The sequence below is a fragment of the Tamandua tetradactyla genome, chromosome 4 (assembly GCF_023851605.1).
Source record: "Tamandua tetradactyla isolate mTamTet1 chromosome 4, mTamTet1.pri, whole genome shotgun sequence".
Classification (NCBI taxonomy): Eukaryota; Metazoa; Chordata; class Mammalia; order Pilosa; family Myrmecophagidae; genus Tamandua; species Tamandua tetradactyla.
The window spans coordinates 23,362,870-23,386,445 of NC_135330.1; the positions used below are offsets into that span (position 1 = coordinate 23,362,870).

The following is a 23,576-nucleotide window of genomic DNA, read 5'->3' on the forward strand; positions in this document are numbered from 1 at the left end:
GTTCCCTCCAGAGCTGGGACTGGGGACCCACAGCAGGGGGATGGGAGGTACTGCACTGAGCTGCTGAGGGGTTGTAAGAGAAAACAACCTGGGCACTATGAGATGCTCCCTCTTTTAATTGCCTTTTTCTTGACTTGGCACTTGCCCTGTTACTGCAAGCCTTTAACTATTTTCTGGAGCCTAGAGAAAGATGTTACTGCTAGTTCTTGCTGATTTTTCAAAGCTTCTGTGGGGAGACAGAGCCCAAAGCTTCTTACTTTCCCATCTTGATTGGGACAGAGCTGTACCATCATTTAATCTATGAAACTCTTCTTGGCTTTTCAGGTATTTCTCAATCTCTAAGAACACTTTCCCAGTCCAGGAAGCTTTCAATATATTGAATAGACAGTTATGTGCTGTTAGACTATCTGTTCCAATACTGAGTGCCAAATGAAAAGCAACTACCTTCATTCATTTCTGTAGCTCCAGAGGTAATTGACTTTGGGGTAGTAACATCAACTACTTTTCCTCTCAGTCCTGTTTATTGTCCTACTTTGCAAAAGCAAAAATTGCTTTATGGAGTTTATCTAGTTTATGCATTTATTTTGCACAGTAAAAAGCACTGTCTCTTGTCAGAGAGTTATGTCTCGTATCTATCACTAATTATATGATCTTGGGCAAGTTTATTCTTTGCTCTTTTTCTTATTTAATTGTTTAAATAGGAACTATATTCACATGATTTTGATTCCGTAAAAGTGTCACTCACATCCTGTATGCTCCTAACCTACCTCCTTAACCCACCTCACATTTCTAGGTATTCACGTGTATTAATTTTATCTGTATAATTCCAGAGTATATTTATCAGATATATTCAAATATTACTTGCAGACAAACAAATATCAATATTCCTATCCCCCACTTCTTTAACAAAAGTCAGTTATTTGTACACACCTTGCTACACCTCAACTTTTTACCTTAACAATGCATCTTGGAGAACTTTTCATATTAGTACATAGTGTTCTCATCCTTTTTGTATAGATCCATAGTATACCATTGAATGACTGTACCATAATTTATTAACCCAGGTTCTTATTGATGCACATTTTGAGTTGTTTCCCATCTTTTCCTACTAGTAACCATGCTGCAACAAATGCCCTACATACCTCCCTTCACTTGTGAGCAAGCATATTATATAGTAAATTCCCAGACTGAGACTGCTGGGTGAAAAGGTATATGTATTTATAATTTTTATACATATTGCCAAATTATCCTCCAGAAAGTTTATATCAATCTATCCTTCCACCAGAAATATATGAGTGCCTGTTTCTTATAGCTTCACCAATATTTTATGTCATCTGAACTTTTGTTAATCATATAGGTAAAACGTGGTATTTCAGTGAAGTCTTAATTTTCATTTCTCTTATTATAAGTGACCTTGAGCATCTTTGCAGGTGTTTAATATCTATTTAAATATCCAAATTTCTTTACCTCTTTGACCCATTTTTCTCATCTATGTAAAGGAAATAGTATGATATCTACTCATTGAATTGAAGAGAAGCCCTTGGAAAAAATTTAATTTAGTGCTTGAAATAGCAAGCAACAACAAATAGTAGCTGCTGTGCTGCTGCTGATGATGAGTTACGTTGATGAGTTTGAGGTGATTCCAGATTGATTTTCTTAAGAAGATCTGAATGAAAAGCAATACACAATTCCCTTAAGAACTGTCAGCTCATGACATTTCATGTATTCAGGACCCTATGAAATACAGCTTAAACTTTCCCACAGTGGTGAGAGCCCCAAAGACTCACTTCTTCATATTTGCTGGTATCATGGGTGCATAGTCCCAAATGACTTCCTCTGCAGCAATGAAGTATTCCCATCTCTTAACGAATCGCCTCTGGTCACGAGTTAGTTTCTTAGGTTTCCTTGTTTTCTTTGGGCAATTTTTAATATCAATGTAAGCCTGCATCCCAGCTGATTTAGGAAATAAAGAAGATAGTAAAAGAATTGGAAAGAAGAAATTAAGATTAAGCACAATTCATTCTTTTAAATTAATTATGTAAAAAGATTAGATAACAATAAGAGGAGTGCTCAGCCAACTTTTGAACATTGTAGTTTGGAGCTCTTTTTGTGGAGTAGAGAAGGGCCCAAAAATTAAAAAAAAAAAAAAAAAGAAAAGAAAGGAAATAAAAAACGGAGGGTTAGGAAAAGAACTTGGAAAGATTCCCTTTGTTTCTTCCAGAAGCAGGAAGTTTTTCTTAGGATATCCAGGCCCTTAAAGCCCTGAGATTTAGGTCTTGTTGACTTTTCGTTTTCCCTGTCACCTGTTTATTCATCTGTAAAATGAAAATAATACTAATACCTATGGAATTGTTAACAACTAAATGCTAATATGTAAAGCACTTATAACAGTGCCTGGCATATAATTCCTCCAAATGTTGTTTTATTATTATTAGAGACTCTATCTTCTAGGGATATTATGATAATTTCATTACTTCAAGTATAATTTTGACTGTTCAATGCCAAAAGAAAATGAAGTGATCCCATGAAGTATTTCTTTCTTATATGTAAATTATGTATGTATATAATTTTGGTAACAAAATGACTTCCTACAGTGATAACATTTATTTAGAGTTTAGATTCTGTTTACAAGAACACTCTTCCCACCCGTTTTAAAGCAAAAGTGCATAGTGGAACAATTACTTATTTCGGTTACGTGACACAAAATAACACCTAGGCTGATTTTTTTCCCCACCTGAATTCATTAACGATTTTTAAAACCCACCATTCAGCTATTTAGATATTATATATGAACCATTCAACACACTTTCATTGAGCCCTTCCCCTCTATACCAGGTACTGTCCTCTCTCAAAAAAAGATCATGGCCGACCACACAGAGCTCACAGCCAGGTGGGAGCAAGAGCAACCTGAGAAAGAAAAAAAAGCAGAAATCGGAAGAGAAGATAAGGATCACGGTTTCGCACACAGGCAACAAGGGAGACCCACGGAGTTGGAATGGAAGACCTGAGCTTCAAATTTTTATGGAACTTCAAGGGGCCCTGAACAGCCAAAATAATTTTGAAAAAGAAGAAAAGGTTGGAGGACTAATACTTCCTAACTTCAAATTGAACTACAAAGTGGCAGTAATCAAAACAGTGTGGTAAAGGCACAAAAACAGATAGACCAGTGGAACAGAATTTAAAATCCATAAATAAACTCATACATCTAGGGCAAATTGACTTTTGACAAATGTGCTAAGCACATGAAATGGGATAAAACGGTCCCTTCAACCAACAGTATTGGGAAAACTGGATAGTCACAGGCAGAAGAATGAAATTCAATCCCTACCTCACAGCATATGCAAAAATCTACTCAAAATGAATCAAGGACCAAAATATAAGAGCTAAAGTTAAACAACTCCTAGAAGATAACATAGAAGCAGTTCTTCATGACCTGAATTTGACAATGGGTTCTTAAATATGACAACAAAAGCATAAGCCACAAAAGAAACAATAGATACATTTGATTTCATAAAAATTTGAAACTTATGTGCGTTGATCAAAATTATCAAGAAAGTGAAAAGACAACCTATAGGATGGGAGAAAATAGTTTAAAACCATATATTAGATAAGGGCTTAATGTCCAGAATATATAAAGAACTTGTTAATGAAACAAGGAAAAGATAACCCAGTTATAAAATGTGCAGGGAACTTGGACATTTCTCCAAAGAAGATAGGTAAGATGCCAATAAACACATGAAAAGTTGTTCAAATCATTGACCATTATGGAAATACAAAGCCAAACTATAATGAGATACCACATCACACATATGAGGAAGGTTATTATAACAAATTGGAAAATAACAAGTGTTAGGATGTAGAGAAATTTTAACTCTAGTGCATTGCTAGTGGGAATGTAAAATGGTGCAAAAACTGTAGAAAGCAATATGGCAGTTCTGCAAAAGCATAAATATAGAATTACCATATGAATGGGCAATCCCACATCAAGATATACAACCAAAGAGAGTTATCTATTTTTTAGATATTTAGTTATCTAAAAAATAGATATTCACAAATATTATTGTGAATAATGATGCTGTACAATATCTATTTGCAACTAGGGGTTGCAGTAGATATTGTACAGCATCATTATTCACAATAATAATCACATTATAATGGTTTTTATAGCACCATTGTTCACAATAGCCCAAACCTAGAAACATCCCAAGTGTCTATCCACAAATGAATGGATGAAACAAAATGTAGTCCATATACAGATTGGAATACTATTTGATCTCAAGAAAGAATGAAATTATGAGACAAGCTGTAATATGGAAGGATCTTGAAACATGCTCAGTGAAATAAACATGCACAAAAGGGGGAAAAAAAAGATCATCTTTTCATGTTAAAACTCTTCCACTTTCTATAACTTGGTGCATCTATAAATTTTCAAATAAGCATCTGGGTAAAGAAACAATACTTTTAGTTGTGCATTTATTTCCTTTCTCCTTTCTCTTTCTAAGAAAGTAGAGACCTCTTTGGTTTTTGCTTCACTTTTTCTTTCTGTTGATTCCTCTCCTTCCTCCATCTCCAACCAACGCGTTATAAGTCTAAGAGGAGAGCATCTAAATTCTGTTTTCAGGGTCCAAGGCATGTATGTCTGCAGTAGGATTGGCTTGAAAAGGCAAAGGAGTAGTTAGTGCATGGGAAGAAAGGGTCCTGCATTCAAAAAGCAAGCTATCAGAGGAGTTTCCTTGCCTTGAAAATGTTTTGAGTTCAGAGAAGATATGGGCCACCTTCCGTCTGGGCTCACAGTCATATTTGCAGTAGTGGATGTAGCGCTGACAAGGGTGATGGCTGAGATCTTATGATTGTTCTGCTCCAGGACCTGTCCATTGAAATGAATGGAGAACAATTCTGGCCCAGAGCTCATTCCAATCAGATGCCAGCTGACATGGTCATAAGCACAAACTGTTATATCTGAGAAAGAGGGAGAGATGGGGCCAAGACAGGCAGTTAGTCAGCACTCTATGATCAAAACTTCACTCACCCAAAACGTATGAGCATCCGCTATGCATTAAGCATTGTGCAAGGTTCTGGAGGCACAGACACTCTGAAGATGGTTCCTATCCTGGGGAAGTAGACATCTGAGTGATGGACAAACAAGCGATAACAATTCACTGCAATAAATGGCATTATAAAGGCAAGAATGGGATTGAATGGGAGCCCAGAGATGGAAGATATTAGTTCAGAAACATAGGGATTGCTAAAAGATTAGGCCAAGGAGGGAACTAGGTAGAGTGAGCAATCATCCTATTTTTCCTGGGGTCTGATAACTGGAATCAAGCTGGGCTCAACCAAAGGGAGTCACGAGAACCTCCAATAGGGTTGAGTTAAGGACACAATCCTTTTAGCTGGATAGGGATCAAAGCTTTGGCAAAGGGGAAGAACATGTGAGGATGCTTTGAGCATTTTCTATTCTTCACACACTTGTTAATTACTTCAATTGCAAGGCAATGGGTTTACACCCTCTCCTCAAAATGCAATGGTTAGGCCCTCTTTATGCTGGGCCACTGCGACCTTTTCATGGATGGGGTAATGAGAACTGAGTATAAAAGCTAGTTCTGTTCCTTCTTTGCTCCATAGTGAATGGAAAAATGCCCATTTGCTTTATGGGAGAGTTCAACCCTGGCTTCTACTCTTGGTTTGAGTTTTAGATTTCATACCCATAATCATTAGATAATAGATAATTCTTCCATTTATCCTTCCTTGATTCTTCCTGCTTGAGATTGACCTTGAACATCTACCTGTATAGCTTCATAGGTAGAAGAAGTTATGGTCACCATATATCATGGACCACAGAGTTCACAGAGTGATGCTCAGCTCGTATTCTAAAGGTGTTCCTGGAGTTGCAGGCCAAAGCAAAGCCTGCTCAGAATACTATACTGCACATTCTTTGCCTTCCAATTTGCCTTTGGTACTTACTGGTTAACAAAAGCCACTGCATTATGTTACATTCCCTTTCTGATTATGAGCTGAAAAACAGCAAGTATGGTCAATTTTCCTGGTGCTTGAGGAAAACAACAGGACCAAGGGATTGATTCTACTATTGATGAGTGACTGCATCCCATTTGTTACCTGGCAGTGTCCCATTCACATAGCCATTGACAGTGTACATTAGGGATGGTGACTGGCTCCAGCTCTTGCTTTCATCAAACACAGCAAACATCAGCACCTGTTGCTGATCAAACATCCTCTGAGTCCCATCTGCAGTTAGGGTACCTATGTATGAAAAGATATGCTTTTCAACAGCTTCTCAGATAGAAGAGTCTCATTAGCTATTCCTAGATAGCAAAGAGTTTAAAGCAATTTGGAGTTCTTATTTAAATACTTTTTCAAGAAATAGTGATTGGGGCCTATTAAAATCCTGATGTCATATTGATTTCTCTGGCAAATTAGCTTTGGGAACAGAGCTTTAAGGGTAAATCTCACCTGACATGGAGAGGAAGCATTAGTGATCGTCAAGGGTGTAGTAAAAATACCCATTTCTCCAGCTTCAATAGGTCAACACATAGGTGCCTTATCTGACAAGGTAAAAGCATCACACACCAAGTTTAATCCAGCCATCTTGCTTATATATGCAAGGGGGCACTAGAGAATTGGTTGAGAGGACCAGGATTAATCCATTCTCATTTGAGGAAAAAATACTACTGATGGTAAAATAAGAGTCTTCTATAAGTTTTCACTTATTTCAGTGCCATCGTGGTATCTTATTTTTCAGGCACTGAAAAAATATATTCGTGAGATGAATAAATGAATTAGGTGTGTATTAGGTACAGCATGTGTGTATGTAGTATAAACAGATGACATGTGCATCGCATTATTCCCCAGAGCACAATTTGTTGTTTTTTAATGAAAAACAACTAAATTCTCTTGGGGTAGAATGAAAAGCTAAGCTTATTCCTAAGAAGGCTAACCAATGAAATTTCCTATAAAGTCAATGGTGTGTGTTTGAAACCTATCACCTAAAGAGTTTGGCTTGTTTATAAAAATAAAAAAGATGAAGTTTTGTTTGTAGACCAAATTAGTTAATCAAAGCTTTTTCAAGCACACTCTGAGCCAAGTAAAGGCTGCCATGCATTTTAAAAAACACTTACCCTTGAGGCAAATGTTACAAGATCACACAGAGATGGCATCAGAACATGCCCTCAGATGGGGATTTAATTCTGAGAGGGATGAAATACTGAGATGAAGGAGGGATTCAACCAAACTGAGGAAGAATCCGAAACCTCAAATATCAGATGATTCTTCTTTTGTCAGTGATCCAGCTTCTACTCTTCTCCCTCTGCCTGAGATACAAAAAGGTACCCAGAAGCTTCAAAGCCTCATCCCAGGTAGTACTCCTTACCACTACAACATCTTTGTTGTTGTTGCTCAATCTTTTTTTTTTTTTTTTTACCTTTCTTACAGATAAGCAGAGGTCCAATCAGTCCAGAGTTGAAGTCTTGTACTAGGTTTTCATAGGAGTAGTAGATATGTGTGAGGCATGGGGGGTCATCCTGTGTGGGTCCACTGTCCTCTGTGATGAACCACTCATAAGTATATTCTTGCCCTGGAAGCACAGCATCATCCATCTTCTCCTCAGGGAACGTGTGGTCAAGGTAAGAAGCTCCTGGAGAAGTAAAAGCCATGACGATATCTGGGCAGTTTCGGAGGACTACTTATTTTTCATCATTCTCAAATATGAGGGAATCTAAGATGAGTTCTATATAGATTCGTGTGTTTTTTGATGGTGAACTTTCCTATTTGGAAGGATTTACATATACCCATTTCTGTGCCCATATCATTATAAAGGCTTTGCTACCAAGGTTATCTGGAGGAAGAAATATGACTAGTAAACTATTTAAAATTTAGCAAGTAAATTTTTCAGGGTTATCTAAATAATTATTATTTAAATACAACTGAGGAATTGAGTTAGTAAATTGTCTCAGAATATAAGAATGGGTTTATATTCTCTAGGAGGCTTGACAAGATATTTTATACCTAACTTCCTGATGGCATGGGAAATAAGTGCACTCAGAGCTGTTTATATACTTTTTATTTTATTCGATATTTCATATATATTTTCTACCTATCCCAACCTGGGCCACCCTTGGTCCTGTTTTATCTCTTTCCCATGTCTCTACCATCTCTTTGCCCAGAGTCTCAGAGTCTGTCTCCTACATGAAATGTAGTTGTCCTTGTGAGCATGGATTGTATCTAAACTCTGAAGTTTGTACTAAACTCTGAACACCCAGAGTATAGTATTAAAATTAGACTTGACTTTCCCTACTAGTGGGAGAGGGAAAGTAAGGATAAGATTTCCTTACTTAAAAAAGGGGGAATTGAGATGTTCAAGATAAACTGCAGAGGGCTGGGGGGGCTTTAATCAACAAAAAAGATGTGGCTAGAGAAGAAGCAATTAAGTCAGGAGGGGGAGAGATCTGTGTCATCAGTAGCTAAGTGGGATGAGCAGTTTCCCTTGCCTGAGGCATTAAATGAGTTCATTTAATTAGATTAAATTTCATTATCTTCACCTTGTGTTAGGATTTCTCTTTGGGATGGAGTTATCTTTGGCATGTATCTTAATACATTCCTTGAGGTAAAGGTGAAATCCTCAAAGTGTGGGTGTGGGCAGATGATAAGAAGCAGGGGAGAAAAGGGCTAAAATGTTTTGCCTGATGGGGCTAAAGGACCTGTGGAAACTATTCTTATTGAAGTGGCTGTGCTTTTTGAAGACAGAAATGCTTAAATTCAGTAAAATTCATCCATTTTGAGTAAAAAAGTTGATGAGTTCTGACAGATGTTTGCAGTTGCCACCACCACAACCACGATACACAATACTTCCATATGCCCTTTCCAACCACTACCCTCCCCGTCCCCTCACCCTAGTTAAGCCCAGAAAGCAGCTTCTGTTAGTATAATTTTGCCTTTTCTATAATATCTTATAATGGACCCCTACGCTATAGCTTCTTTGTGTCTGGCTGCTTTTACTTGGCTAATGGTTTAGGGAATCATTCACGTTGTTGTGTGCAAGATTAGTTTGTTCCTTTGCTGAGTGGTATGCCATTGAAGAAATATACTACAATGTATATTCAGCAGTAGATGGACATTTGGGTCTTTCCAGTTTGGAGCATTTTTTTTTTTGGCGTGGGCAGGCTCTGGGAATTGAACCCACATCTCTGACATGGCAGCCGAGAATTCTGCCACTGAGCCACTGTGGCATGGCCCTCCTGTTTGGAGCTATTTTGAATAAAACTGTTGTGAATTTTCATGTGAATGTCTTTAGAAATATATTTAAATGTTCTCTTGGGTAAATACCTAGGTATAATAATATTGGGGTTCATGTGGTAAATATATATATATATATACACACACCATTAAAATAAAGTACCAAACACTTTCCAGTGTGGCCACATCATTTTGCATTACATGCAACAATGTAAGAGAATTCTAGTTGTCACACCTCCTTGCTGATATTTGGTTTTGTTATGCTGGCCTCATAAAATAAATTAGGATGTATTCTCTGCAGTATAGTTTCTGTGTCCTGAGTAAGTCCTTGACTGATGCAGCTGTTAAATTTACTGGCATAAAGTTGTCTGAAATATTCCTTATTGACCTTTTAATGTCTATAGGTTCTGTAGTGATTTCTCCTCCCTTATCTCATTACTGACACTGGTAATCTTTTTTTTTTTATTAATTAAAAAAAATTAACTAACACAACATTTAGAAATCATTCCATTCTACATATGCAATCAGTAATTCTTAATATCATCACATAGATGTATGATCATCATTTCTTAGTACATATGCATCGATTTACAAAAAGAAATAGCAAGACAACAGAAAAAGAAATAAAATGATAATATAGAGAAAAAATAAAAATAAAAATAAAAAATACAAAAATATATAAGAAAAAAAACAACTATAGCTCAGATGCAGCTTCATTCAGTGTTTTAACATAATTACATTACAATTAGGTAGTATTGTGCTGTCCATTTTTTTTTTTTTAGAAATCATACCATTCTACATATGCAATCAGGCAATCAGTAATTCTTAACATCATCACACAGATGCATGATCATCGTTTCTTAGTACATTTGCATCGGTTTAGAAGAACTAGCAATATAACTGAAAAAGATATAGAATGTTAATATAGAGAAAAAAAATAAAAGTAATAATAGTAAGAACAAAACAAAAACCTATAGCTCGGATGCAGCTTCATTCAGTGTTTTAACATGATTACTTTACAATTAGATATTATTGTGCTGTCCATTTTTGAGTTTTTGTATCTAGTCCTATTGCACAGTCTGTATCCCATCAGCTCCAATTACCCATTATCTTACCCTGTTTCTAACTCCTGCTGGACTCTGTTACCAATGACATATTCCAAGTTTATTCTCGAGTGTCGATTCACATCATTGGGACCATACAGTATTTGTCTTTTAGTTTTTGGCTAGACTCACTCAGCATAATGTTCTCTAGGTCCATCCATGTTATTACATGCTTCATAAGTTTATCCTGCCTTAAAGCTGCATAATATTCCATCATATGTATATACCACAGTTTGTTTAGCCACTTGTCTGTTGATGGACATTTTGGCTGTTTCCATCTCTTTGCAATTGTAAATAACACTGCTATAAACATTGGTGTGCAAATGTCCATTTGAGTTTTTGCCCTTAATTCCTTTGAGTAGATTCCCAGCAATGGTATTGCTGGGTCGTATGGCAATTCTATATTCAGCTTTTTGAGGAACCGCCAAACTGCCTTCCACAGTGGTTGCACCATTTGACATTCCCACCAACAGTGGATAAGTGTGCCTCTTTCACCGCATCCTCTCCAGCACTTGTCATTTTCTGTTTTGTTGATAATGGCCATTCTGGTGGGTGTGAGATGATATCTCATTGTGGTTTGGATTTGCATTTCTCTAATGGCCAGGGACATTGAGCATCTCTTCATGTGCCTTTTGGCCATTTGTATTTCCTCCTCTGAGAGGTGTCTATTCAAGTCTTTTTCCCATTTTGTAATTGGGTTGGCTGTCTTTTTGTTGTTGAGTTGAACAATCTCATTATAAATTCTGGATACTAGACCTTTATCTGATATGTCGTTTCCAAATATTGATTCCCATTGTGTAGGCTGTCTTTCTACTTTCTTGATGAAGTTCTTTGATGCACAAAAGTGTTTAATTTTGAGGAGTTCCCATTTATTTATTTCCTTCTTCAGTGTTCTTGCTTTAGGTTTAAGGTCCATAAAACTGCCTCCAATTGTAAGATTCATAAGATATCTCCCTACATTTTCCTCTAACTGTTTTATGGTCTTAGACCTAATGTTTAGATCTTTGATCCATTTTGAGTTAACTTTTGTATAGGGTGTGAGATATGGGTCTTCTTTCATTCTTTTGCATATGAATATCCAGTTCTCTAGGCACCATTTGTTGAAGAGACTGTTCTGTCCCAGGTGAGTTGACTTGACTGCCTTATCAAAGATCAAATGTCCATAGATGAGAGGGTCTATATCTGAGCACTCTATTCGATTCCATTGGTCGATATATCTATCTTTATGCCAATACCATGCTGTTTTGACCACTGTGGCTTCATAATATGCCTTAAAGTCAGGCAGTGCGAGACCTCCAGCTTCGTTTTTTTTCCTCAAGATGTTTTTAGCAATTCGGGGCACCCTGCCCTTCCAGATAAATTTGCTTATTGGTTTTTCTATTTCTGAAAAATAAGTTGTTGGGATTTTGATTGGTATTGCATTGAATCTGTAAATCAATTTAGGTAGGATTGACATCTTAACTATATTTGGAAGACTAAAAATCTTCCAATCCATGAACACAGTATGCCCTTCCATCTATTTAGGTCTTCTGTGATTTCTTTTAGCTGTTTTTTGTAGTTTTCTTTATATAGGTTTTTTGTCTCTTTAGTTAAATTTATTCCTAGGTATTTTATTCTTTTAGTTGCAATTGTAAATGGGATTCGTTTCTTGATTTCCCCCTCCGCTTGTTCATTGCTAGTGTAGAGAAATGCTACAGATTTTTGAATGTTGATCTTGTAACCTACTACTTTGCTGTACTCATTTATTAGCTCTAGTAATTTTGTTGTGGATTTTTCCGGGTTTTCGACGTATAGTATCATATCGTCTGCAAGCAGTGATAGTTTTACTTCTTCCTTTCCTATTTTGATGCCTTGTATTTCTTTTTCTTGTCTAATTGCTCTGGCTAGAACCTTCAACACAATGTTGAATAATAGTGGTGATAGTGGACATCCTTGTCTTGTTCTTGATCTTAGGGGGAAAGTTTTCAATTTTTCCCCATTGAGGATGATATTAGCTGTGGGTTTTTCATATATTCCCTCTATCATTTTAAGGAAGTTCCCTTGTATTCCTATCCTTTGAAGTGTTTTCAACAGGAAAGGATGTTGAATCTTGTCAAATGCCTTCTCTGCATCAATTGAGATGATCATGTGATTTTTCTGCTTTGATTTGTTGATGTGGTGTATTACATTAATTGATTTTCTTATGTTGAACCATCCTTGCATACCTGGGATGAATCCTACTTGGTCATGATGTGTAATTCTTTTAATGTGTTGTTGGATACGATTTGCTAGAATTTTATTGAGGATTTTTGCATCTATATTCATTAGAGAGATAGGCCTGTAGTTTTCTTTTTTTGTATTATCTTTGCCTGGTTTTGGTATGAGGGTGATGTTGGCTTCATAGAATGAATTAGGTAGTTTTCCCTCCAGTTTGATTTTTTTGAAGAGTTTGAGGAGAGTTGGTACTAATTCTTTCTGGAATGTTTGATAGAATTCACATGTGAAGCCGTCTGGTCCTGGACTTTTCTTTTTAGGAAGCTTTTGAATGACTGATTCAATTTCTTTACTTGTGATTGGTTTGTTGAGGTCATCTATGTCTTCTTGAGTCAAAGTTGGTTGTTCATGTCTTTCCAGGAACCCGTCCATTTCCTCTAAATTGTTGTATTTATTAGCGTAAAGTTGTTCATAGTATCCTGTTATTACCTCCTTTATTTCTGTGAGGTCAGTAGTTATGTCTCCTCTTCCATTTCTGATCTTATTTATTTGCATCCTCTCTCTTCTTCTTTTTGTCAATCTTGCTAAGGGCCCATCAATCTTATTGATTTTCTCATAGAACCAACTTCTGGCCTTATTGATTTTCTCTATTGTTTTCATGTTTTCAATTTCATTTATTTCTGCTCTAATCTTTGTTATTTCTTTCCTTTTGCTTGCTTTGGGATTAGTTTGCTGTTCTTTCTCTGGTTCTTCCAAATGCATAGTTAATTCCTGAATTTTTGCCTTTTCTTCTTTTCTGATATAGGCATTAAGGGCAATAAATTTCCCTCTTAGCACTGCCTTTGCTGCGTCCCATAAGTTTTGATATGTTGTGTTTTCATTTTCATTCACCTCGAGGTATTTGCTAATTTCTCTAGCAATTTCTTCTTTGACCTAGTCGTTGTTTAGATGTGTGTTGTTGAGCCTCCACGTATTTGTGAATTTTCTGGTACTCCGCCTATTATTGATTTCCAGCTTCATTCCTTTATGATCCGAGAAAGTGTTGTGTATGATTTCAATATTTTTAAATTTGTTAAGACTTGCTTTGTGACCCAGCATATGGTCCATCTTTGAGAATGATCCATGAGCACTTGAGAAAAAGGTGTATCCTGCTGTTGTGGGATGTAATGTCCTATAAATGCCTGTTAAGTCTAGCTCATTTATAGTAATATTCAGATTCTCTATTTCTTTATTGATCCTCTGTCTAGATGTTCTGTCCATTGATGACAGTGGTGAATTGAAGTCTCCAACTATTATGGTATATGAGTCTATTTCCCTTTTCAGTGTTTGCAGTGTATTCCTCACGTATTTTGGGGCATTCTGGTTCGGTGCGTAAATATTTATGATTGTTATGTCTTCTTGTTTAATTTTCCTTTTATTAGTGTATAGTGTCCTTCTTTGTCTCTTTTAACTGCTTTACATTTGAAGTCTAATTTGTTGGATATTAGTGTAGCCACTCCTGCTCTTTTCTGGTTGTTATTTGCATGAAATATCTTTTCCCAACCTTTCACTTTCAACCTATGTTTATCTTTGGGTCTAAGATGTGTTTCCTGTAGACAGCATATAGAAGGATCCTGTTTTTTAATCCATTCTGCCAATCTTTGTCTTTTGATTGGGGAATTCAGTCCATTGACATTTAGTGTTATTACTGTTTGGATAATATTTTCCTCTAACATTTTGCCTTTTGTATTATATATCTCATATCTGACTTTCCTCCTTTCTACACTCTTCTCCATACCTCTCTCTTCTGTCTTTTTGTATCTGACTCTAGTGCTGCCTTTAGTATTTCTTGCAGAACTGGTCTCTTGGTCACAAATTCTCTCAGTGACTTTTTGTCTGAGAATATTTTAATTTCTCCCTCATTTTTGAAGGATAATTTTGCTGGATATAGGAGTCTTGGTTGGAAGTTTTTCTCTTTTAGTAATTTAAATATATCATCCCACTGTCTTCTAGCTTCCATGGTTTCTGCTGAGAAATCTACACATAGTCTTATTGGGTTTCCCTTGTATGTGATGGATTGTTTTTCTCTTGCTGCTTTCAAGATCCTCTCTTTCTCTTTGACCTCTGACATTCTAACTAGTAAGTGTCTTGGAGAACGCCTATTTGGGTCTAATCTCTTTGGGGTGCGCTGCACTTCTTGAATCTGTAATTTTAGGTCTTTCATAAGAGTTGGGAAATTTTCAGTGATAATTTCTTCCATTAGTTTTTCTCCTCCTTTTCCCTTCTCTTCTCCTTCTGGGACACCCACAACACGTATATTTGTGCGGTTCATATTGTCCTTGAGTTCCCTGATACCCTGTTCAAATTTTTTCATTCTTTTCCCGATAGTTTCTGTTTCCTTTTGGAATTCAGATGTTCCATCCTCCAAATCACTAATTCTATCTTCTGTCTCTTTAAATCTATCATTGTAGGTATCCATTGTTTTTTCCATCTTTTCTACTTTATCCTTCACTTCCATAAGTTCTGTGATTTGTTTTTTCAGTTTTTCTATTTCTTCTTTATTTTCAGCCCATGTCTTCTTCATGTCCTCCCTCAATTTATCGATTTCATTTTTGAAGAGGTTTTCCATTTCTGTTCGTATATTCAGCATTAGTTGTTTCAGCTCCTGTATCTCATTTGAACTATTGGTTTGTTCCTTTGACTGGGCCATATTCTCCATCTTCTGAGCGTGGACAGTTATCTTCTGCTGCTGGCGTGTGGGCATTTAGTCAGATTTCCCTGGGTGTCGGACCCAACAAGGTTGTAAGATTTTTCTGTGAAATCTCTGGGTTCTGTTTCTCTTATCCTGCCCAGTAGGTGGCGCTCGTGGCACACGTTTGTCTGCGGGTCCCACCAGTAAAAGGTGCTGTGGGTCCTTTAACTTTGGAAAACTCTCGCTGTCTGGGAGGTTCGCTAGCCGAAGCGGCTTGGAAGAGTGCCAGCCGGCCCGGGGTCCGAACGCGGGGAGGGTCACTGGCCGCCGCAGCCCAGGAAAGCGCCCATCCGAATTTCCTAGTTGGCCCGGGGCGCCAAGCTTGGCGGGAGGGCACCAGCCGCAGCGGCCCGCCCGGGAGAGTGCACGTTCCCAGGGAGTCACGGGTTTGGAAGGGGCCCCCCCACCGTCGCCATTCTCCGCGGCCTGGGGATTTCCGATCCAATTCTCTCAGTTGGTCCGTGGGGCTGTGCGTGGTGTGGGCGCGAGCCGCCGCGGTTTGAGGGGACCACCTGTCCAATTCTCCCAGGCGGCCCGGGGAGGGGGAAGGGAGTGACTCCGGCCGCTTGCCGTCCCGCCCGGTGAAGCCCGCGCCCCTCGGCAATCTCACCAGAGCGGTTTCTCTCAGCCAGCCAGCCATTCCAGGATGGGATACGCTGTCTTTTTTATCTCTGTCGTGGCTTTGGGAGCTGTTCTGTATCGTTTCTACTCCCCTAGTAGCTGTCCTGGAGGAGAAACTAAGATCCGCGCGTCTTACTAAGCCGCCATCTTCTCCAGAAGTCTCGACACTGGTAATCTTTGTCTTCCCTTTCTTTTATCCTAATCAGTTTGGCTAGAATCATCTCACAGTTTCTGTAGTCAAGAGTCCAACTGGGCTGGGTTCTCTGCTGCAAAGTCTTTTAGGCTGCAAGGTATTTGCCAGGTTTTGTCCTCATCTGGAAGTTTGACCTCAGGTCTCCACAGATGCTATTCCCTCTCCTAGCATGCTCTTCTCCCTTTCCTGCTCTGAATAAATGCATGCTCATCCTTCATCTGTCAGTGTAAATGTCAATTTACTTCTTCCCTGATCTCTGATTGCACTACATATTTTTTCTTTTATAGCACTCATCACAGTTTGTAATTAAATGCCTGTGAGATTATATAATTAATGATACTTTCTCCCACTGGGCTATAATTATTTTCATCCTACACATTTTAGCAACCACACTGTGAGCTCCTCAAGGATCAGGTGCTGAGCTTTATTTCTTTTGGTTTCTGTGGTGCCTTCCACAGGGCCTGGCATGGAGAAGGTACTCAATGAATGTTTATTGAATTGTTAAAATCTAAGGTCTTGTGGGCTAGAGTCAAGGTCAACAAGTCTTAGCTCATGGGTGTGTTTTGCTTGCACTGCATATATTAAAACAAATTAAATGCCAACATTAAAAATCTGGATATATTATATTAATATGTAGAATGCTGGTCTCTCTTAAAAAAAGAAAATCTGGAGATCTGGAAACATGAAACCAAACTCCTGCATACAACGAGTTCAGGTGGGATATGGGTTCTCTAATCACCACAGTCCCTACTGGACCCATTTTTTTTTTCCATTAAATTCCCTGCCCAGCTAGTATAGACATTTGAGTTTGTAACCTTTGTGCTAGTGTAAAGCTTAACATGGGCCTCTGTCATATCTTTTGCTTCCCCCAAAAGATGGTTTGGCACTAACTGATAACCAATATTTATCATAGGCTGAACTCTCACTCCAATGATAAAAGGGATTTGAGTGTTAAAATTATCAGGAGCAGACAGATGTGGCCTCACTCTCTCTAAGCACAGCTTTGCAAGTGAAATCACTGCCCTCCTTCCTACATGGGATATGACATCCAGGGGTGAAAGTCTCCCCGGTAGAATTGGAGATGACTCCCAGGGATGAGCCTGGCCCTGGCAATGTGGGACCAACATTGGTTAAGACCATCCTAACCAAAAGGGGGAAATGAAGTATAACAAATAAAGTATCAGTGGCTGAGAGAGTTCAAATAGAGTTGAAAGGCTACTCTGGAGGTCACTCTTATACATGCTTCACTTACACATTGCTACCTATCATAACCTGCCAAACCCCAACCAAAACCATTCTAGCCAATCCTAAAGAACATCTAGGGCAATATACAAGATTCTACAAAGGTTCCATGCACAAGGGTAACTTTCCAGAAACCTTTAGCCTCCAGGTGGGTCCCTGGACCAGAAAAGTCCTGAAACCTAGAGGGCTCAGCCTCTCTAAAACAGCAGCCAAATCATCTCCCTGCCCCATATTATTGACAGCCCTTTCCAACATGAAAAAGTTGGAATGGGCAGAGCTCAAATACCCCTAAAAAGTGGGAAAAAGATCAAAGGTGATGGTGAAGTTGTACAGAGAAGGTAGGTTTAACAAATGAGTATGATTGCTGAATCATTATATTGATATTTCTTTTAGTTTTCAATATGTTAGAGCAGCTAGAAGTAAAAACCTAAAATTGTGGAATTATAAACATATACTAAACTCTGAAATCTTATCTACAATGAATTGTTCTGCTGTGCTTTGAAATTTATTGCTTTTTCATACATGTTTTTTTTTTTTCACAAAAAAAGAAAAAATGTTGATTGTTAGGATAAAAAATACTTACTCATTCTAGCATCCAATGTTCTGGAGCAGCTAGAAGGAAAATTCTGAGAAGATGCTATGGTCCCCCATGATAAACTGTAGGATCTGTCCTATAACTTTGTTGAAAAGTACTTTGAAAATTATTGTTTTTTTTTTCTTTGCTTTGTATATATGTTATATTATACAACTAAAAATGTTAAAAAAAAATGATCAGTAGCAGAGAAATGTTAAAAGCTTGAATAAATTCCTATCAGTTATAACATTATTCCAGTCTAATTAAACAGACCTTCTCTGTGGGAGATGGAAATGTTTTGGTAATAGATGGTGGTGATGGAAGCACATTATTGTGAATGTAATTAACAGCACTGAGTTATATGTTTGAAGATGATTAAAAGGGAAAATTTTAGGTTGTATATATGTTACTAGAATGATATTTTAAAAATAACATAGTACTCTATAATACAAACAGTGACCACTCATGTAAACTATGCATTATCATTAATATTATAATAGTATAATAATAATAATAAATTGCCTCATCAGTTGTAAGGAAGGTATCATACTAATATAAAGTGCTAATAATAGGAAAAACTGTGTGCATGAAAGGGGGTATGGGAATTCTGAATTTTGTGCACGATTTTTCTGTAAACCTGCAATTTCTACAATAAAGGGAAACTTTAAAAAAAAGAGTTTATGAGGAAGACTCTCTGCTAATAAACAGGAAGTATTATCTCTGGAAAGTTGCAAAATAGCTTTGGTAGCAAAGCACAAACAGGCCTGAGATAAGGATAGTTGCCCTCTCATCTACTAACTGGTTTGCAAGGCAAATTGTTGACTACAGCTATCTTGAATCAAGCATGCCTGCCCCAACATTTCCAGTGTGCCAGCCCCTATTCAAGGTTTTATGCTTTGTGACTTATGAAGTTAAAAAATGACATTGCTGCACAAGAAGCTCCACATTCCAACTATTCAAACATCGCAGGGGATTTTATTGTAGAAAATGAGATTCTTTGCATTGCCTTCACAAGCCCTCAAAAGGACACACTGTGGTATTCTCTGAAGGGTGAGAGAGAGCTTTATGATTGAACTACATGAGCTTTGAGTCAGAGCTGCAGCGTTTTGGTTGTGTACCACTTACCAACTGAATGACTTTGGGCAAGTTCTTAATCTTTCTTTTAGCCTCAGTTTTCTCATTTGAGATAAGACAATCTTTTTCTAGAGATCCTATTATCCTTCTTTGATGGGTTATGAGAATGGGAAAATAAATGTAAAATGTCTGGCACTTTACAAATGCTACGGCAGTGTGTAGTAATGCACTTTAGTATTTTGGTTATTTCCCTTCCCAGAGATGTTAAAGTGAGTATAGCCTCTTTCCTTTACATTTTACTTCTGAGATGATATAAATGTTTACGAGTTCTTTTAGCACAGATGAGAAATATCAAAAGTGGTCCTGTATTTACTCTATAAGGTGATAAAAGCTGGTAAAAAGACTAGGTAACTGCCCACAATTACCAGCCAAAATTAGTAACTTTCAGAGATGGGGGGAATTACTAGATAGTTCCTATGTTCTAATTCAGTCCTCAGTCCCTCAGTTTAGTTCATAAGGAATGATGATGATGATGATGATGATGATGATGATGATGATGATGATGATGATGATGATGATGACGACGACGACGACAGAGGTGGCAGTGGAGTGCTATGTGCCAGGCTCTGTTCTAGAACCTGAGGTACAGATATAAAGAAGTCAGAGCCCAACCCCTGAGGGACTCACAGCCCAGTCAACACTTGACATGTTGATGTCCTAGTTGTCATGGGTTTCTTCCCTAGATTTCTTCTAAAGCCGATTCTCTGGAGAAGCCACACTTAGAACACAGTGTTCATCTGGAATGGGAACGAACCTAAATATATATATATGAATCACCTAAGAGGCTGTAGCTTGTGTTAGATGTAGCAGTGTGACTGATTTTCTAACAGTAACAAACTTATTAGTCAGTACAGCACACCCAGGTTTAGTACATAATGTATTTAAATACCCACCTAATTAACCAAAGCAAATTACTCAGAATTTCACATCCATTTGTCAGTTCATTTTAAGACAAGTTTCAGAGAAGGTGAAATCTGGGCATATAAAATAAATAGTGAGCAATAAAGATTTGCACATGAGGATAGATTCTGTAATTATAACTGAAGGATATACTGAACTGGCTATAATGGATATCCATTTTGGGGATGATTTTATCAATGCCCTTAATCTTTTCACTTCACTTAAATTTTATTTTATTTCACTAAAATAAAATTTAAAAACTATTTTATTTTACCTTTAATCTAGAATACAGCAGGCATGCTGTATCTTAGATTTTATATCCTAAATAATATCAGATATGAAATATGAACAGAGCTATTTAGAGTAAGCATTGGTGAAATGTATCTTTGGTGAACCTAATTTTGACTTTGTAATGAAAATAAAAAGTTAAAACTAGCCTGAAAAGAAGAAGAAATGGACAGGAAAGATTATTGTATCAAGAGAACAAAAAGTTCTTGTTCGGTTTTTCGCTAGAATAAACTTCGATAAAAAGGTAGCCCTTCATTTTATATTGACTCAGTTGTGTTCACTTATTGCTCAGTCCACAGTCAGCTGTGTAATTTGTTTACTCATGTCATGTTGTGCTACTTATTTGCCAAAAGGCTCTCAGAACTTTTTTTTTTTTAATGTAAAGTGGTGCATACAAGCTTTTGGAAAGTTTGGGAAATTACAAGAAAGAGGCTTTTGGTTACTCATTAGGATGTTTGTTCATGAAATCTTCCCTTGTTATTTATTTGTTTGTTTATTTTTAACAACTCTTCCTGTCCACTCAGTAAACCTAGTGAATGCTTCAATGTGCATTCAAAGACTTAGAATATTCTTTTAGAAGCTAATAATTTAGGCAGTGGGAAATTTAGAATGCTGACATTTTATAAAGAGCTGGCATTTTATAAGGAGCCTGGTTCCTTTGCACAGGGCATATGAATTTCTTTTGAAGGAGAGTTCACATTTTTAGGACTCATGAGCATTGCTATCTTACCCATTATAGTTTGCTTCAGGATTTATCATATACTCAAAGCATGTCTATACAAAGCCAAAATATTCAGAGAAAAGTGAAAAATATAATCACCTACATTATGTCAAGCATTGGAATGCTTTGGAAAATCTTAAAGACTAAATTTCCAAATAGAGACTCTGGCAACACTCAGATGCAAGGAAGAGTCTCTGGTGGAAAGTTCTTTCTTTTAATTGTCTATTTTGAGACTGATTTTCCAGCAGAAAGCTGAAAATTATAGAGCTAATTTTGTGGTATTTCTCATAATGTAACTTAAACACTTAAAATATGAAAATATAAATCAAATAAAAGATAATATTAAGATTCAATATAAAGCAAACTTTTTAAAGGTTATAGACCATAACAACTTTGAAAATCTTACTAAATGACAAAATTTGCTCAAAGTTACAGCATTGTAGTCAGGAGTGTATGCTAGTTAGAGCGTTTCTGAAATTTTAGCCTCAAGTTGAAACCCTTTCAGTGATAAAGAGTTTTAAAGTTAGGTGCAGTTGCAGATATTTTGTTTCCTCATTTAAAAACCTATTTCCTTGATCATGATGATGAATATGCAACTATGTGATGGTATTGTGAATTACTGATTATATGTATAGAACAGAATGATCACATGTTAAGAATATTTTTGTTCATTTGTTGTTAAATTTTTTTAAATAATACATAAATAAATAAAACCTATTTCCTTATACATTTCTAAGGAAAATGTTCATGTAAGTATTTTTATGAATAATGATTTGTCCATTCTTCCAAATAGGGTTACTTGTCCTCGCCCTGTGGAGTATAGTGGTTTCTCTGAGGCACCTACAGGAAGGACTTGCAACTGCGATAACCTTAGAAATGCCAAACTTCAAAATGGCATTTATGTCAGATGCTGGCAATTTCTGGATGAATAGCCAGTGGGAGATTCCCATACCAAGTATGGTAACATCTTTCCTGGCCAGAACCTTCTCCTAATCAAAGTATAGCCAAGAATTGAAAAGCAACAAGGCTTCTGGGCAACCCAAATAGATGTTACAAAAACCATGAAAGCTCGGGGTCTTTACCCTTAGATAAGACTGTGCACAATAACTTGAGCCCTCATTTAGGGTCTCTTTATCATAGACTAACATTTGTGAGTATTTGTAAAATCTCATAGTAGATGGGAAATAATGGCTTAGAAAGGGATCAGAATTTTACTCCTCTACCTCTGTTTTAGAGGGGACTGGAGAAGTATAACATTTAAAAGATTTTATATCCAGAATAATTAAAAGAAAACATCATGGACACTTAAAGATGTAAACCTCAAGCTGTCTGGAAAAATGTAATTCTTCAAAATGATGCATTCCATATGAACTCTGGATAGTGGAAGTTTTCTGTGCAATTTTAATTCATTTTTGGCAAAATAAAGTTCTCTGAGAAAGTTTATTTCGTTCAAGAGTAGAAAGAAGGTGCTGGCATCATCCAAGACAAAGGCCTCCATTCACTCTAAGCTTCTGGGAATGCAGTTTAATAACTGCACCATAAATAACCATGCAATAACCCCAGCAAAAAAAGCTATTGTTATTGGATATCAACTTTGTGCCAAAGTCATTTCCTCCTTGAAAAGGAGGAAATCCTTATTTTACTTGGAACAGCCAAAGTTACATAGGGACCCAGGTCCTTCTGGCTACAAAGCCAGTGCTCTTTTCATGGCCATCTTCTAGCTGATGAGGTAGTGCCCAAATCTTTGGTGGAGTTCAGGGATTCACTCCCAAATAAGGGGGACTGCCATCTAAACTGGGTTATGGTTAGGGCACTCCTCTCTTAGGCCTCTTATATGGTCTCAAACAGCCCCTTCCGGCCATCTTTCTCTCATAGGTCTGGCCCTGGCATAAATCTGGATTCTCATGTGACTGGCTCAGCATGCATGCCTCAAACCTTAGAGGGAGGTTATGACCACTGTGAGTCTCAGACATGGACAAAGGGATATTTTCTTTTCTTTTCTTTTTTGACATTTCTGCTTTTTTTTTTACAGTTTTAAATGAAAGAATATTTATTGGTTGATTTCTATAGGTAAAGATTGATATAGTTACTACTACACTTTTTTTCTTAGTCATTACTTCTAATTTTTCTTAAAAAATGTTGCTTAATAGGCAAGAACACACTGGAACAGTAAAGAACCATGTAGAACAGAAGCTGACATTAGTAGCAAAAATGCTGAAAGATCATGACAGAGGTATTTTTTCTAAAGCCACATAATTGTGTTCCACAAAGCAAACTAAATTAAGGCAGAATAAAAACAAAACTAGCAGATCTTACATTGACAAACAATTAATTGTATATAAGATTGAACTAGACCTTCTTGACACATGAAAAGATATAACTATTTACATTGCTAATTTAGTTATATTTATATTCTTTTTTAACTTTTTATTGTATAATATAGCATATACAAAGCAAAGAGATTTAAAAAAATGCAGTAATTTTCAAAGCACTCTTCAACAAGTAGTTACAGGACGGATACCAGAGTTTGTCATGGGCTACTATACGATCCTCTCAGATTTTTCCTTCTAGCTGCTCCAGAATATAGGAGACTAGAAGGCTTAAATACTTTTTTATCATCACGATGG

The 23,576-nt window shown here is 37.0% G+C and overlaps 1 protein-coding gene across 1 annotated transcript in view; it reads right to left on the bottom strand.

Moving 5' to 3' along the window:
• F5 (coagulation factor V) overlaps positions 1 to 23,576 on the bottom strand; it is a 100,954-nt gene that overhangs the window by 61,269 nt on the left and 16,109 nt on the right. The window contains exons 4-7 of the mRNA XM_077156914.1: positions 7,439 to 7,651; positions 6,118 to 6,261; positions 4,738 to 4,959; positions 1,788 to 1,953 (exon numbers count right to left, since the gene is read on the bottom strand). Of these exons, the coding sequence (XP_077013029.1) occupies positions 1,788 to 1,953; positions 4,738 to 4,959; positions 6,118 to 6,261; positions 7,439 to 7,651 (745 nt within the window). The remainder of the gene's footprint in view (positions 1 to 1,787; positions 1,954 to 4,737; positions 4,960 to 6,117; positions 6,262 to 7,438; positions 7,652 to 23,576) is intronic.